General features: G+C 30.6%; 3 protein-coding genes across 7 annotated transcripts; all 3 read right to left on the bottom strand.

Annotated features, from left to right (window-relative positions):
* Positions 1-3,966: 3,966 nt before the first annotated feature.
* On the bottom strand, positions 3,967-5,658 carry LOC124945978. Its single transcript, XM_047486521.1, has 4 exons — positions 5,391-5,658; positions 5,210-5,313; positions 4,966-5,137; positions 3,967-4,874 (listed from the first exon to the last, which is right to left on the bottom strand). Exons 1-4 carry the CDS (start codon positions 5,586-5,588, stop codon positions 4,080-4,082), a joined length of 1,269 nt encoding a protein of 422 aa, XP_047342477.1. The 5' UTR covers positions 5,589-5,658; the 3' UTR covers positions 3,967-4,079.
* A 1,827-nt stretch (positions 5,659-7,485) lies between these two features.
* LOC124944545 (serine/threonine-protein kinase prpf4B-like) lies at positions 7,486-16,079 on the bottom strand. Of its 5 annotated transcripts, none has more exons than XM_047484826.1 (16): positions 15,531-16,079; positions 14,137-15,278; positions 13,878-14,053; positions 13,216-13,415; positions 13,001-13,069; positions 12,100-12,172; positions 11,127-11,283; positions 10,751-11,042; positions 10,544-10,658; positions 10,264-10,427; positions 10,056-10,130; positions 9,076-9,263; positions 8,845-8,974; positions 8,467-8,546; positions 8,157-8,199; positions 7,486-8,051 (listed from the first exon to the last, which is right to left on the bottom strand). In XM_047484826.1, exons 1-15 carry the CDS (start codon positions 15,882-15,884, stop codon positions 8,172-8,174), a joined length of 3,243 nt encoding a protein of 1,080 aa, XP_047340782.1. In that variant the 5' UTR covers positions 15,885-16,079; the 3' UTR covers positions 7,486-8,051; positions 8,157-8,171. The 5 variants fall into 5 exon arrangements, 2 of the variants coding, with proteins under 2 accessions (XP_047340782.1, XP_047340781.1); XM_047484825.1 differs by having other exon boundaries at positions 8,845-8,922; XR_007099929.1 differs by having other exon boundaries at positions 8,157-8,546; positions 8,845-8,922.
* Positions 16,080-17,730: 1,651 nt separating this feature from the next.
* Positions 17,731-20,440, bottom strand: LOC124910758. The gene is made up of 3 exons (XM_047451437.1): positions 20,156-20,440; positions 19,987-20,068; positions 17,731-18,015 (listed from the first exon to the last, which is right to left on the bottom strand). Exons 1-3 carry the CDS (start codon positions 20,249-20,251, stop codon positions 17,828-17,830), a joined length of 366 nt encoding a protein of 121 aa, XP_047307393.1. The 5' UTR covers positions 20,252-20,440; the 3' UTR covers positions 17,731-17,827.
* Positions 20,441-25,603: the final 5,163 nt, after the last annotated feature.

Here is a 25,603-nt window from a genome sequence, read left to right as displayed (position 1 = left end):
TTGACCCGCCCATAAACTTAAAATGGTTAAAATAAAATTAAAAATGCTATAGGTATGGTTCGAACTCGCAACCTAACAAAAACAAATACAACTTTTTAAACAACTAGGCTAATAACATTTTATATTTTAAATTCAACACCAAATTTGATGAACGCGGAATGTTGTAACAATATAAGTTCAACTTTTTAACTAATTAATCTATATATATATAATGATGTTTAATTTTGAAAGTGTCCGGATTGCCGGGTGGAGAATTGTGGTTAATTTGGATATATATGTGAGAGTAAATGGATACTTGGGTCAGATTGTGGGTTGACCCGCCTATAAACTTAAAACGGTTAAAAATAAAATTAAAAATACTATAGGTATGGTTCGAACTCGCAACCTAACAAAACAAATACAACTCTTTAACCAATTAGACTAATAACATTTTACATTTTAAATTCAACACCAAATTTGATGAACGTGAAACGTTGTAACAATATATTTTTATCCGTGTGCATCGCACGGGGATCTTCCTAGTTTTCAATAATAAGTTATGCAATTTCATCTTTCATAAGAAAACAATTGAATTTTTTTTACACTATTTCATTAGTTCCTCTAGTTTGTTGTATGAGTTTGTTATTTAGCATCAACAAATTACATGATTGTTAAATTTTTTTATTGATTTTTTTTAATTATTTATATAATTTGATATCTAAATTATCAATTAAATTTATAATATTTATTAATTATTTCTTGTATTTATTTTCTTATTGAATTAAATGATAATTAATTTCTTATATATATATATATAATTAATTGGTAAAAGTTTATAGTTGATTTTGATGGGATCTAAAACGGGAATTTGATGATCCTCAAGAAGGGTTAATTTTAAAATTAATCTATGTTATTTGTAAAAAATAACATTTTGTCCATAACAAAAGACTAAATTATCCTTAATAAATTTTTTCTTCTTTCTCTTCTTCTCTTTTATTATTTTCTTCTTCTCCCCCAACAACGAGTATGCTATCACCTTCAACGTCTATATTATCTCCCCGACGACGTCTAAGCAAAGCAACGTTGGACGTCTGTTTCTACTTCCTCTCCTGACGTGTGCTATTCCCCCGACGACGTCTAAGCAAAGCATCTACGCAAAACTATAGCAAAGGCTCTCCTCGACGACTCCATCAAACTAGATCTTCAACAAACGCCGAGTCAATCAATGGGTAAGTTATATATTGCTTTGTTTTATGTGTCATATTATCCGACTTGTTTAGCTGAAAACACTTGTTATTAATCAATTGGGATAGCAAAGTGCATTTTGCACCGACGCAAAGTGCATCTTGCGCACCGACGTAAACTACACTTTGTGTCGGCACAAGATGCACTTTGCGCACTTTGAATCGGTGCAAACTGCACTTGCATCGACGCAAACTTCTGTTAAAAAAATTTGCGTTGGCGCAAACTGCACTTTGCATCGGTACAAACTGCACTTTAGGCAAATTGCATTGGTGCAAATAGAACTTTGCGTCGATGCAAACTGCACTTTGCGCACTTTACATCGATGAAAATTGCACTTTGCGCAACTTGAATCGTCACAAACTTCAACGTAATGTACAGTTTGCAAACTGTGAGTATAATTTCACTCACTTCTGTGAATTTTTATCAATTGTAGATCACAATATATTTGTAAGTGTTTTTGTCCTCTATGATGGAGAGTAAAAAATTGATGATGGTGTTAGTTCTTTTATCTCAAATTCATGTCAATGTGTGAATCTATCTCAAAATGCTACATATGTCTAATTAGTTGACATCGTCTATGATGCTATTGGTGTGGACAAATTAAAATATGATTTAGTGGTCAAAATGAAATATAATATGGGTATGCTAAATGCTCCTCTTAATGTTATCAAACTAGATAGGAATGTGACGTTCTATTTAAAAAATATTGACTTCACTCCCCTATCATCGCAGTCCACTATGTGTCTATTTAGTAGAGAAATCACTACTTTCAACTTAAGAAAGCAAAATACGAGGAGAGGTAATTCTAGGATGTCTTCCTAATCGTGACGAATTCCAAATATTTGACCAGGAAAATAACATATTTGAGCAGCAAGATGTTTTTCCAAGTGAAAATGACATAGTGCACTTACCAACGCAAATTACAATTTGCGCCGACACATAGTGCACTTGCCAACACAAATTGCAATTTGCGCCGACACATAGTGTGCTTGCCAACGCAAATTGCATTTTGCGTCGGTGCAAATTACAATTTACACTTAAAAAAATTGTATATTACTGAACAAATTAGTGCACTTTGCTCATTAATTTTTGAGTTAATAGACTACATTAAAAATATACATCAATTGTGGTTTGGGCGGGCTGGGGATCAAGTAGTCTTCTCCACTTGGCTGCCAATTTGAGAGTCCTTTCATCTTTGGTAGTATGTTTATCTTCATTATTTCTCTTCCTCCCATCTAGTCAAGGAATTCATCATAAATGTTGTCTCCCATATCTTTAAAGTCCTCCCCACAGTAATTTCTCTTCTCCTCTTTAGACTCATCAATCTCGGTGAAAACATTGCACTTCAGGTGGGCAGTGACTACCTCCTGGACGGAGTTGCTCCTGGAGACTCTATAGAGCAATATCCTTGGGCATATAAGTTTTTCTCGCTCGGTCCTATCCGCAAATTTGGGGACAAATGTCTTGATAACCTCTTAGGTCCACACTTGTAGGCAAGTGCGAACCCATGAATAGTATAAGCAACATCACAATCGCTTTTTCTTTCAAGGTTTCCCTCTTGGCCAGATCCTGAAGATGTTTCATGTCTTTATCAATACCCTCTAGGGTTGCTCTGAAGGACACCTTTCTCCATGGAAATTGTAGGAACATCTTCATGTCCTCCACTATGCAAAAGATTTCCAAACTTACCCTCCTCTTATTATCAGCAGCGAAAAGATATTGGTAAATCAGGTATATGAGTTTTATCTTCCATGCATCCTCCTTATCAGAGTATTGGAGGAAATTTGCTTCAACCTCTGATACTCTAACAATCATTTACTTCCAAAATATTTGTGGACCATCGGTGGACATTCGTCAACATCCCTGTTTTCCACCACAGGAAATCTGTCAAAGTGAGGCATATCACCAATGCATATTCCTTCATGCCCCAGCAAACCTCCTCACCATTGACCAAGAACATTATCTCCTTCGAATTTGAGTTGTTTTTCCTGATCAGCATCTGATTAAGTATTGTTTCTGAGAAAAACACAGTTGGGGCTTTGAATATATGCTGAAATTGGTCTGCAAAACCCTATCCATAAGATCAAGATTATTAAACCTCTCATTAATCTTTGACAAGTAGGCGTTGGCGAATTTCCATCAAACACAGCCAGGAAACTTCTCAATAATGGATTTGGTTTTGGTTTTGGTTTTGGTTTGGTTGGTGTCATCTGCAAAGAAACAGTATGTTAGACTAACGAAAACACAATTTACTGAATGCAAAGTGAAAACTACAATTTGCGTTGATGTAAAGTGCAATTTGCTTTGGCGCAAATTGCAATTTGTGTCCACACAAAATGTAATTGCGTCGACCTAATATACAGATTCACACTATTTCAAATCATTCAGCATTCACATAAAATAATTCTTTCCCTAAACCTAAACCATTTCATAAACGACGGAAAAACAAAAACTCACATGAATATACATTGAAAACGTCTGCTGAAATGATGAAGACGTCGTTAGGGGAGGCGTTTCGACGTCGCTTATTAAGGGTAATTTAGTCTTTTGTCAAGTGCATAAGATTATTTTTGCAAATAACATTAATGGTAGGTTATTTTTAAAATTTACCCTTTTTGAGGGTCATTTCATTACCTTTCCTTTTAAAACCTGTTGGATTGATTGTAAAATTAGTTAATACCGTTTTAATCATATTTAAAATATTATAAATACAAACAATTTACATAGATTTATGTATTTTTGTAAATAAGTGGAAAGGATAGTGGATTATTTATTCAAACATAAACCACATACTATTAGGAAAGAACAAAACTGGGGATTCATTGATTCATCTTCTTCTTAGCTAGCATTCACATTCATAGCCACAGCCGCCTTCTTCTGGTCCTCACAGATGCAGGTTTTGTTTCCATCTCCTTCTTGTTCTTGCTTGAATCAACCACCGAAGAAGATTCTTTGGAATTATCCACAACTACTACTTCTACTGGATATCTCTTCTCATCTTGTTCTTTTAATGATCCCCTCATTGCAACAAAATCCTCTTCTTCATCCCTTGTAGTTGTAACCTCTGAAACCTCGGCCTTAATCTGTTCATTATTGGTCTCATCTTCTCCTTCTTCTTCGCTCTCATCAAAACGGATCTCATTCTCAATCCCATTTGTCCTTTCATGGCCCAAAGCTTCCTGTCCCTTCCTCGTCTCAATTATGCTCTCCTCCTTTATTTCTTCTTCCACTTCAGTTATCTCGTATTTGTTCTCAATTTCATTCCCATCCTTGTTTACCGGCATGTTCCTGGTTGTTTGATCCATTCCTGGATTATCATCATCATCATCATCATCATGGTGGTAGTCATGTGTCCCAGACTTGGAGAGCTCCACAGCTGCTCGTGCAGCCTCCGCAGCGTAAGCAGCAGATTCAAAAGCAGCCTGTGCTGCATCAACCACATCCTTGTATTGCCTCCTCTTCCCCATTTTAATCGAATCAGATTCTTCAAAATTGTTCATGACCGGTTTCTGTTCAACAATCACCACCTGTTTCTTCTCATCAGTTATATCCTCAATCTGCAAAACAACATTATTCTCTGCTGCAATTTCCTCAAGCACCTTCAATCTATTCTCCAAACTTGGCTGTCTAGGCGATAACTTCAGTATCATCTACATCACATACAATGAATTGAAGACCACCACATGAGAAACGACACAGATTTGATTCAAATAATATACATACATACATACACACACATACCTGTCTGTTAACAGAGCAATTATTTCGCAATTCAATAGCGCGAGCAGCGAATTCCTTTCCATATCCATGAGTGAAGATTGATCTAATCTCTTGAAGCTCAGGAAATTCCCCACACCTAGAAGCAGCAAATAGCAAGCACGACACCGCTTCATTAAGCTCTTCTGGACATTCCCTGCATAATCTCATTCAATTCAACTCACTTCGATCGGATTATAATATAAATTATATATATATATATACATACCTCTGTTGTTGAAGAAGGTTGATCCTCTCGAGAATCATGAAACAGTATCCTTCAAGCATAACAAAAGCATCGATCATGTTATCTTCTTTGATAACTTGCTCAACCTGCAACCAAACCTATAATCAGTTATTAACAATGAATGAATGAATGAATGAATTGTTGAATAAACAAACAAACATACACGGAGAAGAGCTCGGTGATGGTGACCGGGGAAAGAGAGGAGTTGAACGACGTCTGAATGAGCATTGGAGCGGCGAGAAAGGCGCTGGTTCTTAAGGACAGATAAACGAGAGAGAGCGAGATTGAGTAAGGGTTTAAGTTTGGTGGATTTGAAGGTGGACGTCCTTCCTAACAAGGCATCAAGCAGCTTCTTCCCCATACAGATATTTGCAGGAAGAAAGATCCACACAGATAAGATCAAACCACCGAGCTCTGAACTTTTCTACTGATGATGACGACGACGATCATATATATATTATTAGTTTTGTTATATAAACCGTGTAAAACAGGATTTCCTTTTTCAACTTATCAATGAAGATTCTTCACTATTTCTAGACTTTAGAGACAGTATTAATTCATTTATTTATATATATATATAATTATTTTAGAATAAAATAACAAAAAAAACATAGACAATCCGAACTTGTGTGCTAGAAAATATTGTATTTTAATTTATAAAAAACTATAAATTATTAGTTTAATAATTAATTGAAAATATGTTTAAGCTGTTAATTTAACCAATCAACCACCAAATAAATCCTTAGAAGTTATTCATTAATTAAAGTTTTAAAAAATTGTTCAAAATACTCAAATAGTACAAGTCTCTAAATTTTACAAGATATATAATACATTAAGGATGTGTTTTATAACCATAAAATTAAATTTGATATTTTTGATTAAACATTTAAGATTAAAAATTGAATTTGAAATTAAAATTTTAATGAAATTCAAACTAATATGTTTTTATAATTCTCAATTTCATTTTATTCAATTTGAGATTGTAATTTTAATTTTTAATTTTTTATATTTCCTAAATAAAATATATTATAATTTTATTATTTACAACATAGTTAACATGGCAATTGTTTTTTTTATTTAGAAAATTAAAATATTTAATTAATATATCTATATATATATTTTTAAATTTAATAACTTTTATAAAAATTGACCTTTAAACAAAAACTTTTTATATTTAAATTATTCTATTTGGTTTTCTCATACAAATATTTTAATAATATAAATAATATATATTTAAATTGTTTTTATTATAGTTTTTTAAACATAAATATTAGAATTAAATTACAATTTAATATTTTTTTAAACATAAAAAATTGAATATAATTAATGCCAAGTATTATAAAATTAAAATATGTCAATTTCACATATCCAAACATATCCTTAATAAACATTAAATAACAAATTAATAAAAAGTGGTAATAGGCTTCTACAAGGATATTTGATTTCACATTTATTAGTTCAACGTCTTGTTTGGTCTTCTAATCACATATTTTTTATTTATCAATTAAAATAACAAAATATTCACTATTTAATTTTTTATTATTATATATTAATCATGTAATGTATTTTTACTCAAATAATTTAGTTTGTATTAATAATAATATTTATTTATTATTATTTTTAATTGTTTATATTGTATCTATGTTTAAATACTTTTCAAATATATATATTTTTCTTCTAAAAGACCAAGAAAAAACGTTTATATAAAACGAATAAAAGACAATTGAATGATAAATTTTGAAAATTTTAGATGACCAAAATTATTTTTGCAAGACTGACTTTTGAATTATATAGAATCATTTCTTTTATCATTTATGAAAATGGTTTAAGAATAGTAAATGAAAAATGGTTCATACTCCGAAATTTGGAGTTTTATTTGGAACCACTAATGAATTCAATTTCAGACTTTTCTTTAAAAAAAATTCCATAGTGATCCCTACCTGTGCAATATATTTGATAAGTAAATTTAGTTCAAAATTATATTTTAATTTCTTATTTAAATTAAATAAAATCTGAACGATGACAATTTATCCATCCAATATTACATTTTTTAAATATATTTAATATAGACAAAAAAAAACAAATTATTCTAATCAGCAATATAGTTAATAATAAAAAAAAAAACTAAATATTGAATAAATGAACATCTAATTTTTTGTACTGTTACAACATCTCAAGAATTGTTCTTGTTATAAGATGGTTGAGAATAATAAGAAACGTGATTATCTCAATTAGAATATCCAAATAATGATAAACTATGAAAGTAAAAAATAAATTTAATATTTGATGTGGGTTGTTACAATATTTGACTACTTATACAACATAAATTGTTTATAATAGAAAGAAAATTTAATTTTTAACACTGATTTTCTCACCTACTTCACATGTTATGATTTTCTTCATTCCGTTTTTTATTTAATGTTTTATATATATATATATATATATATCTTAAGTCAAAATCAAGCCATTTTTAATAATAATTACATAAGAAAGATGATTAAAATAAAACATTGCGTGCATTAGGTGTGAAACAAGAAACAAGAAACAGACTCATTTGTCAATAATGTTAAACAACAAAAATAGCAGCTGATAACGTGTCTCTCCATGAAAACACAATGCCCTAAATGGTTGGTTTGAAAATATGCAAGAAGGAAATCACCTGGAATTTCCAAAGATATTCTAGAAGCTTTCTCTTTTTGATTACTTACTATCAGCCCCAAGCAATTTTATGCAAATTCAATAGGATTATTTTTGGGACAAAGATGATTTTAAGGTTAGATATACTTACCAGCATATACTTACAAGCAATGCCGAAGAATCGTACCTAGAAATGAAAGAAAAATATGAATCAAACATATGTCCAACAATACACATTACCTAGCAACAAATTGACTAGAAAAAAAGAAGATGAAATGAAACATGGTCTTACAGAAAGTACTTCACTTCAGAACTGCAACTTCTCAGGTAAACTCCTTCTCAGGAACAATTCATGGATCAGATGTAATGCAATGTCATTAGGTTGTTACAAATATGTCATTCATATACAATAAATAAGCATAGATCTCCACATACAAAATCAAATCCTAGAACTACATAAATGGATGTGTTATGAAATAATCAATCAGTGGCCAAATTTCCTCTACATGGTAATAATAATAAAACTTCATATAAAAAGACTTGCAAGGGAAAGACAAACAATAGGTATCTTGATATGTTCCTAACAAACAAATCAATGGTACCTTCTCCAGAGTGTCTTTTCAATGCATCTAAAGCACTGCATGGTTGCCTCATTGCACTCACTGGCACAAGGAAAGATCTCCTGAATGAAAAATAATATTAGAACACCGAGGACATCGAATCTACATAATACATTAATAGCAAATATATCTTGAAGTCATCTCTCTCTTATTCCCCAAAACCACAACAATTTCCTCCATCCTGTCATCATTTGGGTGTATACATATACATATATATACACAGTAAGAAAGTTCTATGTACTTGATCAAGAAAAGGAAACAAGAGAGAAATAAAAAATTCACAAAAATCTCCACAAAATAAAAAAAGTTGTTAAATTAATCACTCATCATTAAGAATTGTCTCTTGGCAAGTTGTCTTACAATAGAACAGAAAACATTCCATCGAAACGACCCCTGCAAGGATGAGAGTCCGACACATCCACCATGCCATACACATTGCTGAAACTCCCAATTTGCCACAAAGAAGAAGATGCAGAGACAGAATAAATGTCTAAAATTATTAGCAAGCAGCCTGAATATAAATTTTAGCCATAATGTACCATATATGGCTAACAATATCTCGACTCAGAAAATCAGCATCATTGTTCTCACTTGCCCGTGATAAATGGGTGGCTCAAGGCCTGTGCTACAGTCAATCTTTTTTCTGGATCCAATACAAACATCTTTTCCAGAAGGTCTTTGAAATTCGCAAGCATCTTTGGATCCTCACCAGGCGAGCCACAAACAATTGTGCCTATATCTTTCAGCTTCATGCTAGGGGGAATCAACCTCCTCATTGTCTACACAAACAGAAAGAGAATAGATAACCAGCCTATTTGGAAATGAAAGTATATTTTCAGTTTGGTATAAAATTGTTTTATCCATATATTTTCTAGAACCTGATCCAGATTATAGTGTAATTTTGATACAATATTATAGTTCAATTGGTAGTTATTGGCAGTTAAGGGTAGTTCTGAGTAGTTATGTACAGGTCCCAAGGATTGGGTTACCCTAAGCAACTTTATTTTTAAGCAAGCTTAGAGATATATAATATTGTAACGTTAAAAATTAAAAAAAAACAGCTTAGCTTAGTTAGCAAAGTAGCCTATCAATGAGCCTTGCACCCCTAGTTAGAACCTCTGCAGATGTTAAGACCTGAGGGGTAGGGGAGGAAGGGTTTGACCCTACCTCTTCGCCTATGTCACCTCACCCTCTGTCCGGCCCTGGGTAGTTAGTAAAATTAGAAGTAGTTTTTATCAGTTGATAGTTATTTTTTCAGATATGATTATTTAGTATAAATAAGGAGTTTATAAGGGATGTAAGGAATGTTGAATGAATAAAGAATTCTCTCTTCCAAGGCTTCTTGTCTCTAAACCTTCTTGGAATTCTTCTATCACTAAATTAATTCCGTATCAAATTTTTTGCTTCATTGGATTAAATTATGTTTGGGACCATAATCCATATTATTTTCTTGATCGTGACCCAGATAATAAAACTGTGATAACAAATAGGCTCAATAAGAGAGTTAGGTATAACAAAAGTAAATATATGACTGAAGAAACACAAACACTCAATATGATTAACATTTTTACCTTCTTAGTAACAGGATCCTCTTCGATTGCAAGGAAATTTAAGTCCTGGTCAAAGTGTTGCTCAGTGAAACCTCCCTGCCAGTTTCAAGAGAAAAATGAAACCAGGCATACTAACAGCAACTTGTAATCTCAAAATGTACAAACTGACTTGCATTCTAGAAGTTCAAATTCAAGTAAAAAGGAGACCTTTGTGTAAAATCAGGATTACCTTTTTAAGCATCTTCTTCGGGAATGGACCTTTCAATTCCATATGAAGGCGAAGCATGTCATTGTTAGTAGAACCAGGGAAAAGTACCTTGCCACTGTAAAGCTCAAATAAACAGCATCCAACAGACCACATATCCATAGGATGATCATAAGGCAAACCCAAAACTACAGCAAGAGAAAACTAGCATCAGTATTACTAATTATTCTTTTTCTAGGCCAGGGTTTGTTCTTTGAAGGACAATTAATTATTCTTTAATGTAGCTTGGGAAAAGGACACTTACTTATTTCAGGGGACCGATAGAAACGGCTCACAAGATAAGGTGTAATCTCATTTTTTCCAGCAAACATAGCATTACCAAAATCACAAAGCTTTAGAACATTTTTTGCTTCATTGACCTAAAAACCCAATTAAAAGGGTGTTAGTTACCTACACTTGCATATCTGTACAGGAGGCCGAACAATAATGACAAATAGCTATTGCAACTTACCAGCATGTTATCAGGCTTTATATCACAATGAAGAACGCCACAGTTCTTGAGATGCTTCAGTGCAATAAAGAGTTGCTTAGAATATGCTCTAACAGCAGTGAGTTTAAGCCCAATGTTGCGACCAAACTTCTTTAGGACTTCACGCAGATTCATATGAAGAGATTCAAAAACTAAACAAAGATGATTCCGATATTTAAAAGAAGAAAGATAACGGACACAATGTCTCCTGTTCTCCGGGTCAGCACCAACTAATTTGTTTAGTATGATGAGCTCCTCTTTACCAGCCTTGTGCCTGCATCATTCAAGAAATAAAATCATTTCAAAGTCACTAAACATAAACATACAAAGGAAGAGAAGGAGAAATTTAGTGATTTACATTGCTTCTCTATTGCGTAAAATTTTTATTGCCACTTCTTCAGGATCACCAGGTCCAGCCCTAAGATCCCTTGCACGAACTACTGTAGAGAAGACACCTCTCCCATGAGTAGCTGAAACTTCATACCGACCATCTAGTAGCTCTCCAACTCGGTAACCTGCAAAGAAAGATCTAGCATGTAAGAGTTAAGTTTATATAATTTATAGTAAATCTAAAAACACCTTCAAGCAAAGTGACAATGTTTTGCCTAGAAAATTCATCATATAGACTGGTTTGCTACGTCAGAGATCCTATTCCATACAAGAAGTAATTTGTTAATTTTGCAATATATATATATATAGTCAGGTATTTCATTCTAAACAAGAAAATCTATATGTACTACAAAAAAGATTTTACTATATTTGATACAATTTATCAAACATCTTAAGAGGCAGTAATACAAGAAACAACTAAGAAAATCTTATAAAAGCCCAGCTATACTGAACATGGCTATCTTTCGATTTAAAGAAAAGTGCAGTTATATAAACACTGTCACATTCCATATCAGGGAGACAGTCTATTCCTCTTTACTTGGGAAACAAGCTCCTCGGACACGTTACCAAAATTCCTATTCAAGTCTTCAAATTTTACCATGAAAAGAATCACTCTAAGTAGACATCACTAAATAAGCAGAAGAATCAGATAATCAGACTAAGAAGCATATAAGCAATATAGTCATTTTATTGGAGCAACTTACATATCCTTGCTGCTATGTAAAACTATCATCAGCAATATGTGTTGCCTTTGTGAATCACTTCTCTCAAAAGATATATAAGTTAACTATATAATGATCACCTCACGAGACACTCAATCATTTCATCTTTGTGTACTCATTCAGCTTAGGCAGATGAGAATTCCATACGGATAAGTAGAAATCAAGTAAAAAGACTATTTATGGAACAGGAAGATTGTAAAAGGGGTCAGTTATACATACTATAATATCCATCTGCATCATCCCAGTTATCATGAAGGTCACTCCTTTCAACAGCTATACCATCTCCCCTGGCCTGAATGAACAAAAGATTGGACTCAAAGAATCAGTAACAGAACAATGAAACAGAAAATTATAATATCACATAGACAAACAATACATGACAGCTCTTCCAACTTTCTTTTTCTTGGAAAGGAGCAATGAATTTTGTTAAATTCAAGGAAGCCAAACAGTACTTACAAAAAGGATAATGCCGAACAAGAAAGAAAGAACACCAAAAACAATGAGTAAAAGAAGGACCAACATAATCTATCAAAGTTGGAAAGAATAAGGAAAACCCCAATGGAAAAAAGATCAAGAGAGCAACCCAGGGAAGTAAACATCAAAATCAGAGAGCCAATTTTGGAAATGATTAGATTATCAGATATACTTCTGATTCTACAACAGTGGGATATGAACTGTGAAATATGGTGATCCAATATTCCTTCTAATAGATTCATGCACAATAAAGAGATGAAAACCAATTCCATATCAGTGCATTTAATTATTTTTAAAACATATAATTTAAGTTGTAATAACTACAACAAGAATCTATAGTTAATTGTACAATAATTTATCACACATTAATAATGTGAGATTTTTTACATCAACTGTAGCTAAATCAACATCACTAATCTCAGCACAAATTCCATGGATAAATAAACATGATAATGGTAGATAAATGTCAACTAGTTTTAAGTCAATGTATACAACTTACATAAAATAAATTATGTCAACATTTCATAATTATCGCAAATTCACTAACATTAGTTATACACATCTTACAACACTCAGGCGATGCATGTTTTGCATGAAAAGGGAATCAAATAATTTTAAAATAGGTGAGATCAAGACAAAAACTTACTGTTTTACGTACTCCAGCTGGTGAATCCCCAAATATATCATCACAAAAGCTTTCATGTGATCTCTCACTCTGCAAAAATATAAGTGTACCACCGTGAGAAAACAAAAGTTTCATGTAAATTTGAAGTTCAACACAACAAAAGACATACTTCAACAGAATTAGAAACAAGAAACTGAAAGATATATTTACAAAAATAAATAAACAAGTTAAGAGACCTTTGGAGAACCTTCTCCCAGAGCCCCAGCACCAGAAGTTTTTTGAACAGTAGAAACCTCATTCAGGAGTGGAGATTTGCCAACATCCAATGAAGGTCCATCAACATTGTTATAAACTCCTTCAACCCTGCCATCTGAAGTTTCCAGTACAGTCCGGTCACCAGCAGCATCCACAGGGAAGCATGCAGCGTGTTCCTTTTCTGTCCAATCATAAAATTCTTATTCTCAAAACTAAGTTGAAGTAAATTGTAATGGCAAGATGTAAAGACATTCCATATAAGAACATTATATGCAGAATAGACCATTAGGAGTTTAGGATGCCCGCCCATATAGTTTTGTCACAAAACCATAATACTAGACTGGATAAAGTCTAACAAAAAAAACAACTAAAGTAAGGTCAAAATCAACTATAGATTCTCCACAGAAAAGAAAACAAAGCAGTTGCACTAAAACATTATTTTGAACAATAGGAGGAAGATGATGGAATAAAATTTCACATTTATTACAAAACAAAAAAGAAATCCTCCTCTGCAAATCCAAAGCTTGGCTTTGTCAAGTGGTGTCATAAATAAGGATATAGATTTAATTTAATCAGATAACAGATTTTCCATGACCCAAACAATAAACTAGTAAGAATAATAACCTAATCTAAAGCAGCATACCGGAATCCTCAGACTGAGGTTTGTCCATTTCCACTGATGGTTTAGCTTTATATTTTTCAAGGATTGCCTGCATTCGCCTTCTGCTCTCCTCTTTAATTCTTTTAAGATCCTCCTCTTCCTGATCTACAAGTTGCAAGGCAAATTTTTCTTCATAATCCTCCGTCTCATTTTCCTCTCTATAAACAAAATCATATAATAACCATTAACATAAGGAACATAGCAGTTTCCCACAAATAAAATCACAGTTATCAGAGAATACCTCCTGTTCTCCTCATCTTTATCACTTTGTTGTTTTTCATCAAGTTGCCTATGCTTGGAGTCAGATTTCCTATTTCTGTCAACTTGATTAACTTTTTCATTCTTATGATGTCTGCTATTCCTATCAGCCTCTCTATCCCTTTCATTGACTCCAGATTTATCCCTTCCCGTCTGCCACTCCCTCTCACTCTTATGGTCCCTATCTTCCCTTTCCCTTCTCCACTCCCTATCTTCTCTTTCCCTCTCCCACTCACTATCCCTTTGCCGCTTTCTCTCACATTCGTCCCTTTCTCTCTCCCTTTCTTTTTCCCGCTGCCTCGCTCTATCTCTTTCCAACTTTCCCTTGTCCCTCTCCTTATGTCGTTCCTGTCTTCTATCGCTTTCTTTTTCCCTCTGCCTTTCTCTATATCTCTCTCTTTCCTCCTTTTCCTTGCCCCTCTCCTTATTTCTTTCATGTCTTCTATCCCTGCCCATATCTTTCCCTTCCTTGTCCCTGTCTTGTCCATCCCAACTCCCCTCCCTTTCCCAATCAGAATCCTCATGGCTAAGATGCCTATCTGATCGTCGAGGATACAAGCTATAACTAGAACTTCTTTCCCTTTCTTTATCCTTGAATATATCTCTACTATGATGCCTGGTACCCTTGCCTCTTTCAGAGATGTTATCATTATCCTCTGAATCGCTGGATGTGTTCTTTCTATCTTGGGCAGCTACTGGAATGGAAGCCTGATCAACGTTGCCATGCGACCAAGATCTTTCCCTGCACCCATCATGAGACCTAGGCTTATCCCTTCTATGCCTTTCCTCACACGGAGAGGACTCAGAAGACATTGATTTACTATGATTACTAAAATCATCCTCACTCCTGTAATATTTCTTTCTCTTATTACGAGTTTTGACAGGAGACTGAGGTTCTGCAGATGTCACATAACTCTCTTTAACAGATTCCAATCCGGTGTCACCATTCATATAATGTTCATGAATCTTATTTAGAGCAGTACTTCCATCAGCTGCTTTCACTTTGACATCTATATTGAAGCCAACAAGCAACTCATTGTTATTCTTGGCTTCTTGTGATCCCTTCAAATGAAGACCATCTTTTACTATGTTTTCTGCAAGCTCCGTGTTAGCTCCATTAACTCCCTGTAATAAGCAATCTTCAACCAATCAAGCTAGATAATTGTACTTTATATGCTTGAAAATGCACAGAAGACATGTGAAATATCAGAATAATTCATCAGGCATAGAGAATTAAGAGTTAATGCATGACTTGTTGTTCTTACAAATAACTTGAAAGCCATCAATCTTCAAAAAATTGCCTACAGGAAGCTGCCTTGAAGAAGTGAAAATTAATCAAAGTGTATCAAACATAGAGAAGTAAGAGCAAGTACAGACCGTGTTTGTAAGATTCTCGGATTTAGCAAGCACTTCAGCAACCTTAATTTCACCGTAATCAACATCAGAATCCAATCGCACCTTCAAGGCACCGACATCATCAACAATCTCTCCTTCCTCCATATCGTAATCCATGCCACCAGTTGGAAGAGTAGTCATAATTTCGGCTTCTAATTTGTGTTCTTTCTCGTTCGAGATATCATCCTCTCCTTCACGTTTTCGGCTGCTGTGACGATGGTCGCGGTGACGACGATGATGGTGGCGGTGCTTGCGGCGCTTGGAGGAATCTTCAGACTCGTCATCGGTAAGACGGCGGTGCTTGCGACGGGAGCTATCTTGAGAATCGCCGGCCATGGTAGCTATAGGTTCACGAAATCTAGGGTTAGGTTGTCCTGCTTTGATGGGGAACGAGAAGCTGCGAATGGAAGAAGAACAAAGTTCCCCACGACGAGTATTTAGGAGTAATTTGACCTAACTATCCTTCTTCTTCTCTCCGGCGATATTCATTGAGATGAATAATTCCATAATATTCGTTTAAGTTTTCTTATTTTGCTAACAGAATATTATGGGCTCGTAGTTGCTTAAGAATATCAGTGTTTAATATATTCTTGATAAGGATACCGATTTGAAGAACCCAAATATATTATTTCAGCGTTTTTTTTTTATTTGACCAATTTGATGAAAACGGATATCCTATCATACCCGTTGGGTAGTGAAGTATCCATATTCGAATCCGATTTTTAATTTATTATCCGACCTGACTCCCCGACGTCGACGGGTATCTCTATTTATATATGCGTCCTCGATCCGTCGGGTATCCAATGATTTCCGACGAGTACCCATTATCCATTATTCCATACTAAATATTAAAAAAATATTATATTTTAATTAACACGTTTATACTAAAATTATATAAATTAAATATAATATATTTACTATAAAATATAATTACTTAAAATTATTAATAAATATATGGTTTTGCTCTTACATGGTATTTTATAAAATTAAAAAAATATTTTTTTATAATAATATAAAATTTTAATATATTATAATATATATTATATTAAAAAAATCCGTTTATATCATTTTATTTTATATATATTTTAAATAACATGATATAAATTTTGTCTCGCATGATTTTTTTTATTTTTAGAGTCTAAAAATTTTTTTTATAAAGAATAGATGCTTTTTGACAATTTTGGAATCATATTATTTTTTAAAATAAATAATAATATTAGAAAAAGTATTGAATTTGATTTTTTTTAAGTTTGGGACTAGAAAGTTAGTTTGAGATGAAATAATTAAATTATTTTTTTTCTATAATAATAAAAACATAAGATCAGGTACAAAAGTTATTATTATTATATATTACAAAAGTTCCACATTTCTAAAATATCATATATATTGAATATTATAAATAGTTCTAAAATATCACAAAATCATATAAAACATTCTACAATATCATAATATAGTGTAAAATATTCAAGAACGATATATGCTCACTTTTCTTTTAAAAATAAATAAAATGTTTAAAAAATATCACGAGAGTTAAGAAAAGTAAAAATATTTACGAGGAAAATTTTAAAATAATAGAAACTTATCTAGAACTTGTTCTGGAATATAATGGAAGAACAGAAGTGTGAAAAAAATTGGCATATTATAAAATAGTTTTAATCATATACATTATTCTCTATTAGTTGTAATTATAAGTAGGAAGGCGAGTAAAACGTGGCTTACCATTTTTTCTATCATTTTAGTTTGGGGATTTGATTTTTTAGTATTATTTATATTCAATCTATTTTGGATTTTTGTTTTGTTATTATTATCCCTCCTAGTTTGAATTTGAAGTATTAATTATAGTTATATATTTATTTGTTTTTATTAATATTTAGGGTGGAGTTATATTTATATATATATATTTTTTATTAATATTTAAGGTGGAGTCGAGACTAAGGATACAACGATTAAGTTGGAAACGGAGCAATTCAAATCGAATTCCGGAGTGAATTATAATTCTCAAAATAGCTTTGCACAATAGTTGTTAATGAAGGTCGTAGCGAGGTTGGTTGGTTGAGGTATTTGTGGTTATGTAAAATTTATTTATTGATTGTTGAGGTGATGCAAATTAATTAATATAGATTTGATGCAAATACCATACTATTTTAAAGACATAAAAAAGAAAAATTTTACATGTAAACGATGTATATGAACCAAACCTTCAATTAAATTTACCTGAAAACAATCTAATGATAATACAATTATTTATGTTATTATGTTTCTATTATATATAACCTCGATTAGTTGGTTGAAGTGGAAAAATTAAATAGACGTTTGATCATCTTGACCTTATTGAAGGGCTTCTTCCACGAGGAAACGATGGGGCTGGACCTCCCTAATATCGACGCCTTAGTGATACCAATAGGATATTTGCAAACAAGGGTAATCTTTTTATCCAACACACTTACTACAATGGACTCAGTTTCCCCTAAACCCATAAATATAAACAAATGATTTAGAAGTTAGAACAATAATAAATTATAAATAAGATATTTTAAAACAATTGGGTAATTTGGCATTTAAAAAACAAATTATTAATGAATATATGAGTGGAAGTGATAGCAAATTATTAGAAAGCTTGGAGAAACAATTGCGAAAGGGAATCCAACACAAGTAAAGGGAAGGCCCCCTATAAAAAAGAATCCAATAATGCAAAAGTATTCATGATATTATTTTCATTATTCCACATGTTATATAATAGCAGTACCAGCAAACAATAATTACATGTAATTACTAATTAAATAAATTTACATTATTTTTATTATTGTATTTTGTCCTGCAAATTTTAAATATCTTATAACAAATTATTCTATTAGAAAAACATATTAATTATATTTATATACTAAAATGGAATAAAAAGTATAAATTGATATTTTTTAAAATATATTGAGTTACTTGATTGAACTTATAATTATAAAGACACCTTATCTGTATATACTATCAAAATTATAATTAAACACAATTTAAGTTTAAAAAACTATTTTTTTTCTTTTCCTCTCTAACATATTTTTTATATTCAATCTCATTCCTCTTTTATTATTTTTTTCTTATTTCTATCTAATTTTTTAATATAATTTTTATTTAACCATCCAATAATTATGTATTTTTAGATGTATATTTGTTTTTACTTATTTTTTATTTACTTATTTATTTTATTTTATTTAAAATTTAAAATTATATATTTTAATAAAATTAAAAAAACTAATTTATTCTTATGATTTATATTTAAAATAAATTGTTTTTAATTTAATTAATTTATTAATATTTAAAATTAAATTAATACAAAATTCAAATTATATTAAATAAAAATTATTAAATTTATAAATATATAATTAAGTAGTTAGTTATATAATTCAAATGATTTATACAAATTATTAAAAGAAGGTTATTAATATTTTAAAAATATAAATTTTATTACATAAAAAAAATAATAATAAAATTGATAGATAATTTAATAAATTTAATATTATTTATTCGTTAAACCCAATTTTATTCAGAGTGTTTTCAAACAGGCATATATGTTAAATAAATTATAAGATTAAAATATTTTTTTTATAAAACTTTTTATCTATAAATAACTTTTCTAAATGTTAAGAAAAGTTTTTTTTTTCAATTCTTTTTTAATTGTTTAGCAGAGTATTTTTGTTCATGTGACATTTTATTTAATCACATATATTTTTAAAATCTGAATATTACTTATAGTCTTTAATGGATCGTTAAATTCTCGAGTATATATTTATATCATTTATAACAACGAAAAAAAGACAAAATAATCTTATCTCGAGTTGCATTATTTGCAGTTAAAGTATCTTAGAAAACTTTATTTATAATATATATATATATATATATATATATATATATATTAAGTTAAATTAATATTATGTCATTAAAAATGAATACAATATAGTAGGATAAATTGTTTTTTTAGAGTGTTAAGCTCTTATGTTCAAATTCTATAAATATTTATCTTTATTAAAGGGGTTATCCTATGTCTTCGCCTCATCTAAGGCAGACCCTCTAGAGTTGTTTCTCATATGTCCGCTAAACAATTATTGAAATTTGATTCTTTATAATTGGGTTCTAAAAACATGACATGAACATTTAATAATTTTTTATTGGGTTTTTTACTTTTGTAAATTGGTCCTACATTATTCTTTATTTAAAATAATAATAATCAACCCTTAATAAATAAATAAATAAATAAATAAATAAGCAAAAAGAATCCTATGATTTTTGGGTAAAAAATAAAGTTTCAATCTGTCTCTATTCAAGGTACAACCTTAGTCCTAGTTATATTGGGCAAACAAGTGCTAAAAATATGACCGTTTATTGGGCAAACAAATCAAATTAAACTAATAAAATTATTTAATTTGTATATATATTTGGGAAGGAAACTAACCGTTGATTTTGGATATGAAGTGAGCAATTTTTTCACGGCAGTCTTTACACTGAAAATCTGCTGAGAGGACAACTTCTTGAACCTGACAATGAAGAATGAATAATTAATTAATTAATTACTTATATATATATAGTTTAGAAATGAAAAAAAAAAAAAAGAATAATCTTACCGGTGGAAAGGTTAGGGATTCAACAAAAGCAAGGCTAGTTTCAGGGACATTTTTTGATCTTTTATTTACAGCAAGATCTGATGATCCTACTTCCATGGCAATATACTTATAACTCTGGTTCTTCTTAATAAGATATAAATGAGGGTAAGTATTAAGTAAGATGGGCAATTCCAGAAAATGATGCTTCTACTTCCTTCGATGGAGCAGTTTCATCTTGATTAATTTCATGAGACCATAGATGCTTTGAAAAGAGAGAGAAAAAAGAAAGAGAAGAAGAGAGTGATGTGAAAATATTGGATATTGGATATTGGAAAAGAAAGTAGCATCATTATAAGAAGTAGAAAAGTAATTGAAATTGAGAAAGGTTAAATTAATTATCTTAATGTTGAGTTGACAATGATGTCTAAATCCACTACCACCACACCCTCCACTAATTATTACTCGGTCCCTTACTTACGACTTTTTTTTTTTTTTTCTTTCTTTCATTAAATCCGAGAACTTTCATGTTAAATAAATTAATTTATCCAAAATAGTCCTAATGTCCCATCAAAAATGAACACAGCCTATCTCACCTTAATAAAAAAAAATAGTACTAAGATTAGTGTTAGTATTGGTTTTAGCTTAAAATATAATTTGATTTTGTTTATTATTTTGTTTTGAAACTGGGGCTCAGTTGGTTTGGATTTTTTAAATAAATTAAACATTATTTCACTTATTATATATTTAAAAGTTAAATTATTAATCAAAATACTAAAATATATTTTATTTTAAATTTTTATTTTTTTATTTTATATATATATATTAATACATTATAAGTATTTTAATAAAAAATAATCATTATTTTCTTAAAATCATCTACCAACATTATTTTACCAACATTATTTTACGTTCAACAAATCTATATGGTTCAACAAATCTATATGGCTAGCCTTACGAATATTGAAACACTAGTTATTGAGATGAAAAAATTGGAGAGATTTGATATAAGAATGAGGAATTAAATGAGCCAACATATTTTCGTGAGTATGAGATTGAGTATCCGTCTTCACAATTCTCGGGTTGCGATGACACATCTAATGTTGAAAAAGGAGAGTGCGGACAAGTGATTTATAGGGACTAAGAAGGGTCCCTATTTTACTTTGTCGATTTTAATCTGAATATAACTTTAAACGACTCTTGTTTAGTCACGAGATATGGTGAATCATGGTATGACGAGGTTAGAGTCATTATATAGTTTTTTAGGGAAAGTTAGGAATTTAAGTAGAAAATGAGTTATTGGGCTGGTTGAGTGACAACTCGTTGGCCCGGGTTTTAGGCGAGTGGACTAAATTCGTTTTTCTTTTTATCTAGAAAACACCCTTACCAAATTAATTAAGAACACCGACTATGCTTGATGATGATTAGACGATGAAGCAACGGTGATGTCACGTTTGACTGGTTCAACACAATTGACCAAAGTCAACTTTTATTTTCAAATTTTAGAGTGTTTTTTTTGAAAATTAAATAAAAAACAATTTTATGGTCCATCCTTATTATCTCCGATGCTCTGTATATCATGAACGTGTTAGTTTTAAAAATTTTATGTTAAATTTCAATGAAGGGCTCTTAGAAGGATTATTCGTCGAGAATGTTCAATAGCAATATTATAAAAAATTTCATAATTTTTTGAGTCGGTCCTTGTGGAGGTGTTTGTTCGTCCGAATTTTGAGTTATTTTTTTAAAATTGACATTCGAGTTAACCCAAAATAGACTCAAATTAATGAACAGGTTTGCTCTAGTCTAATATTGATGTATGTATATTGTACTAAACCGATAATATTTATTTTAATTATTAAGTGTAAAATAGTGTGTCTACCATCCTTTTATTCAACAATAAAAAATTATCATAATTTACTCTCCTCGTGAATCTCCTAAAAGATATGAGGAACCAAAATGATAGATCTCATTAAGAAAATTTTAAAATAATTTGCAAAAATAATTTAAAAAATTTATGGGTAACATCATTTTAAAATTTGTTTTCGAGTTTGATGTTTGGTGACACTCGAGAAAATGTCGCACTATGTCCTCCGTGGCCGTTAAAAGACGGTATTTATTTCACAAAATTTTAGTTATTTAAAAACTCAAATTTTACGTTTTATTTATCAAATTATTTTTCTAAATCTTAGACATTCATTTAAGTTTGACATTTTAATTTTAAAATATTATATAAATGTTGATACCTACGATTGTCAAAATTGTGAAGAATGATACTTGAAAGATATCAATTAAATAATTTAGATCTAAAAAATAAATTCAAACGAGTCTTTAATAAAATATTTTTTTATAAATGCTCTAAAAATATTTTGAAGGTATTTTCTATTTTTCAAAATTTTTAAAAATAGTTTAGAGACTCTAAATATAAAAGTATTTGAAAATTAAAAGGAAAAACAAACGGGTCTAAAAAGGCCTTGGATAGGGACTTGGGTGGACCGCGGGTTCGCTAGGCGCGGTTCGGGATCGATCCGGGCCGACTTGGACATGATTTGGGTCAGGTCAATGTGGTTTGGCCGCTGGTCAACATAGAGCGAGTGGAATCGGTGGACGAAGCAAGGCGCGAACTGGACTCACGCGCTGAAGGCGAGTTTCGACTGAGTTGGGGGCATTTTCAACCTCGTCAGAAGTAAAAATTGTAGGTTTTGGCTTTTGCTTAGGAAACCTCAGACGCAAAACCAAGGACATGGGGAGCTTCGTCTCCTCATTTAGAACATGTCCACAGTGTTCTTGAGTTGTACTTCAATGTTCAATGTCCAAATGCATGGTCGGAGCCTCGACAGAAAGTTAGTTAATAAGTTGGTCGGAATTTTTGGATCTTATTCAATTCAAGTCCAAATTCATTTTCAAACCCACTTATAGTTTTCTCGTTAGTAGTAGGACCAAAATGAACCGATTAAAGTAGACCGTGTTAAGCTTTTCATTGGTTTTTAAAATCAAAATTCGGAGTCTTTTTAGTAAAATCTTGATTTTAAGCATACATGTTTCAAATGTCCTCATGTTGGTTTTAAAATGTTCCCAACATCATTTATAAATAGATTTATAAATAGTTGGGATACTTATTGGATCGTTGTTCATTATCTAGGGTTCAAGAATAATAACTCAAATTAAAAAAATGAATATTTTTTTATTAAGGTTAATTGATTCTTGACATAAAGCTTATCATCCCTATTGGGATCAATTTTAAATCATATAATGAGAATGACAACTTACAGTGAGTTGGAGAACGGTTGTAGACTTTTGTTGAATATTTTGGATGAACTACAATCAAGTTTAAAAGCTCTATACAAGATTTTCTAAAAACTTAAAAAGTGACAGATTATAATGGAAACTGATTGATGATATAAGGTTGAGTCATTGTCCTTCGTCTTCCTCGAGCCCTCCTTTTATAGTCAGCCTATGCCAGCAAGTGGCTTAAGTCGGTCGAATTTCAAACAAATCATTAATGACTAGCCACTTGCTCGATTGAATTCCACTTTCTCAGTAAGTAAGACGCCTTAGAGTTGTAGGAGAAATGATCACACAACTATTGTAATCATTTTCTTTTTCGAACTTTCTCGTTGATTGAGAAACAACTTAGATAAGGATTGACCGATTTTAAAGAAATCGATCGTTCTTATCCTTGTCACGAGTAAGAAGACGAATTTGAGCAGTTGATTGCTCCGGCTGCGTTCCATTGACATTATGTTCTAGGCTGGGGCGTTCCGCTTGTTAGCGTTAACTTGTCAATGTCTCCATTTGGCATGTTGGCTGCGTGCCTACGCTCTGCGTGGCTAAGGCATTGTATGATTTTGACTAAACAATTTTGGCTCTTTTTGGCCCTTGTACTTTTTATTTTATGGAAAAGAATACTATGTATTTGTAATTGTTCACCAAGTCTCGTCATTAAACCACTACACAACATATCATTTCATTTAAAATAAATATTACTTTTCATATAAATTTTTTAAGTAATTCTCTAATTATTTAAATTTATAAAATAAATAATTTAAAATATAATATTTTTAATAGGTTTTTTTTATTTTATTTTTAATAAATTTATATATAATTTTAATTCTTGTAAATGTTTGGAAGTAATATAGGATTTAAAAAAAATTAAAATTCATACATAATTCTAATTTTAAGTTTAGGAAACTTAAAATAATATTAATTTTTTTAATCTTATTATATAATAATATAATTAACCATAGTTCACTTAACTCTTTTTTGTTTAATTTTTCATAATTCTTTAATATAAGTTTTACTTAACATTGTAATATAATTTGTCCCTCTTAAGTAGATATTCTATTGTTTGGTTAGAGGTTAAATGATAATTATGTTTATCTTTTTTAATCAAATTTGACAACATTTAGAAGAATATGTATACAAATAACAATTTTTTAGACCAGGCATAAATTTAATAGATGACTTGAACCTTAAGAATAAATATAGTATTTTTCTCATTATTTAATTTATTGAATTTTATTTTAATTATTTTAGGATAAATAGATACAATATTTTCCTTAAATAATTATTTAATTTATTTTAAACCTTTACTTTAATTATTTTGGACAAATAATATAATATTTTTTCTAAATAATTATTTGTTTTTGGCCTATATTTTAATTGTTGAGATAAATGAATACAATATTTTTTCTAAATAATTATTTTATTTTAAATCCTTTAATGAGTCTATTATTTAAAAAATATATGTATTTTAATGACTCAAAATTATTTTTAAAAAATTCTATAAATTGGTGAGTCAAATTTTAGTGTCTACAAAAAAAAATTCTTAGTTGTAGCATACTATATATTGCTTTAGTGAAACTAAAACAAGGATGGATTAGTGAATTATAAGTGGTCCATGTAATTAACATAGGTATAGTTGTGAGACTCTTTATTTTATAGAGATTCTCGTAGTTTTATAGAAGAAAATGTATTATGGTGAGTCGTTGTTGTACATGTTATAAGGAGGTAAAATTAACGATTCACTTACTTTTGTATTTTTAAATGTGGTTAGAACGTGTAGTCTTTTGTGGAGTATGACTAAATTCACTAGGTGATACCCAAGTGTTTGTGTAGTTATTGTGAAATTTGGATTGAGACAGTTCATATGACATTAATACATTTTTGGTTATCATCTTAATTATTTGATAGTGGACTATATAGCTAGAGAGAAATATTGAACCTGTATTCGTTCGATGCATATCATTCATAATATTGTTATGATTGACGTTTCCTAATATTTGTTTCAGAAAGTCGATGGAATTATTTGTTATTTAAATTTTTAGTATTTACAAACTCGTTAACCTCTTGGATAACGCGTTTGTATTATTTTTTTTATTTTCATGTTTTTTGATTCTTATTTATTTTATTTTCTTGTGTTTTAACTATTATTGATAAGAGATAGTGTTTAATTAGGGTTTAACTTATATATAA

The sequence above is a fragment of the Impatiens glandulifera genome, chromosome 7 (assembly GCF_907164915.1).
Source record: "Impatiens glandulifera chromosome 7, dImpGla2.1, whole genome shotgun sequence".
NCBI classification, from domain to species: Eukaryota; Viridiplantae; Streptophyta; class Magnoliopsida; order Ericales; family Balsaminaceae; genus Impatiens; species Impatiens glandulifera.
Note: the sequence above shows the minus strand (reverse complement) of the source record. Positions and strands in the feature narration are given on the sequence as shown.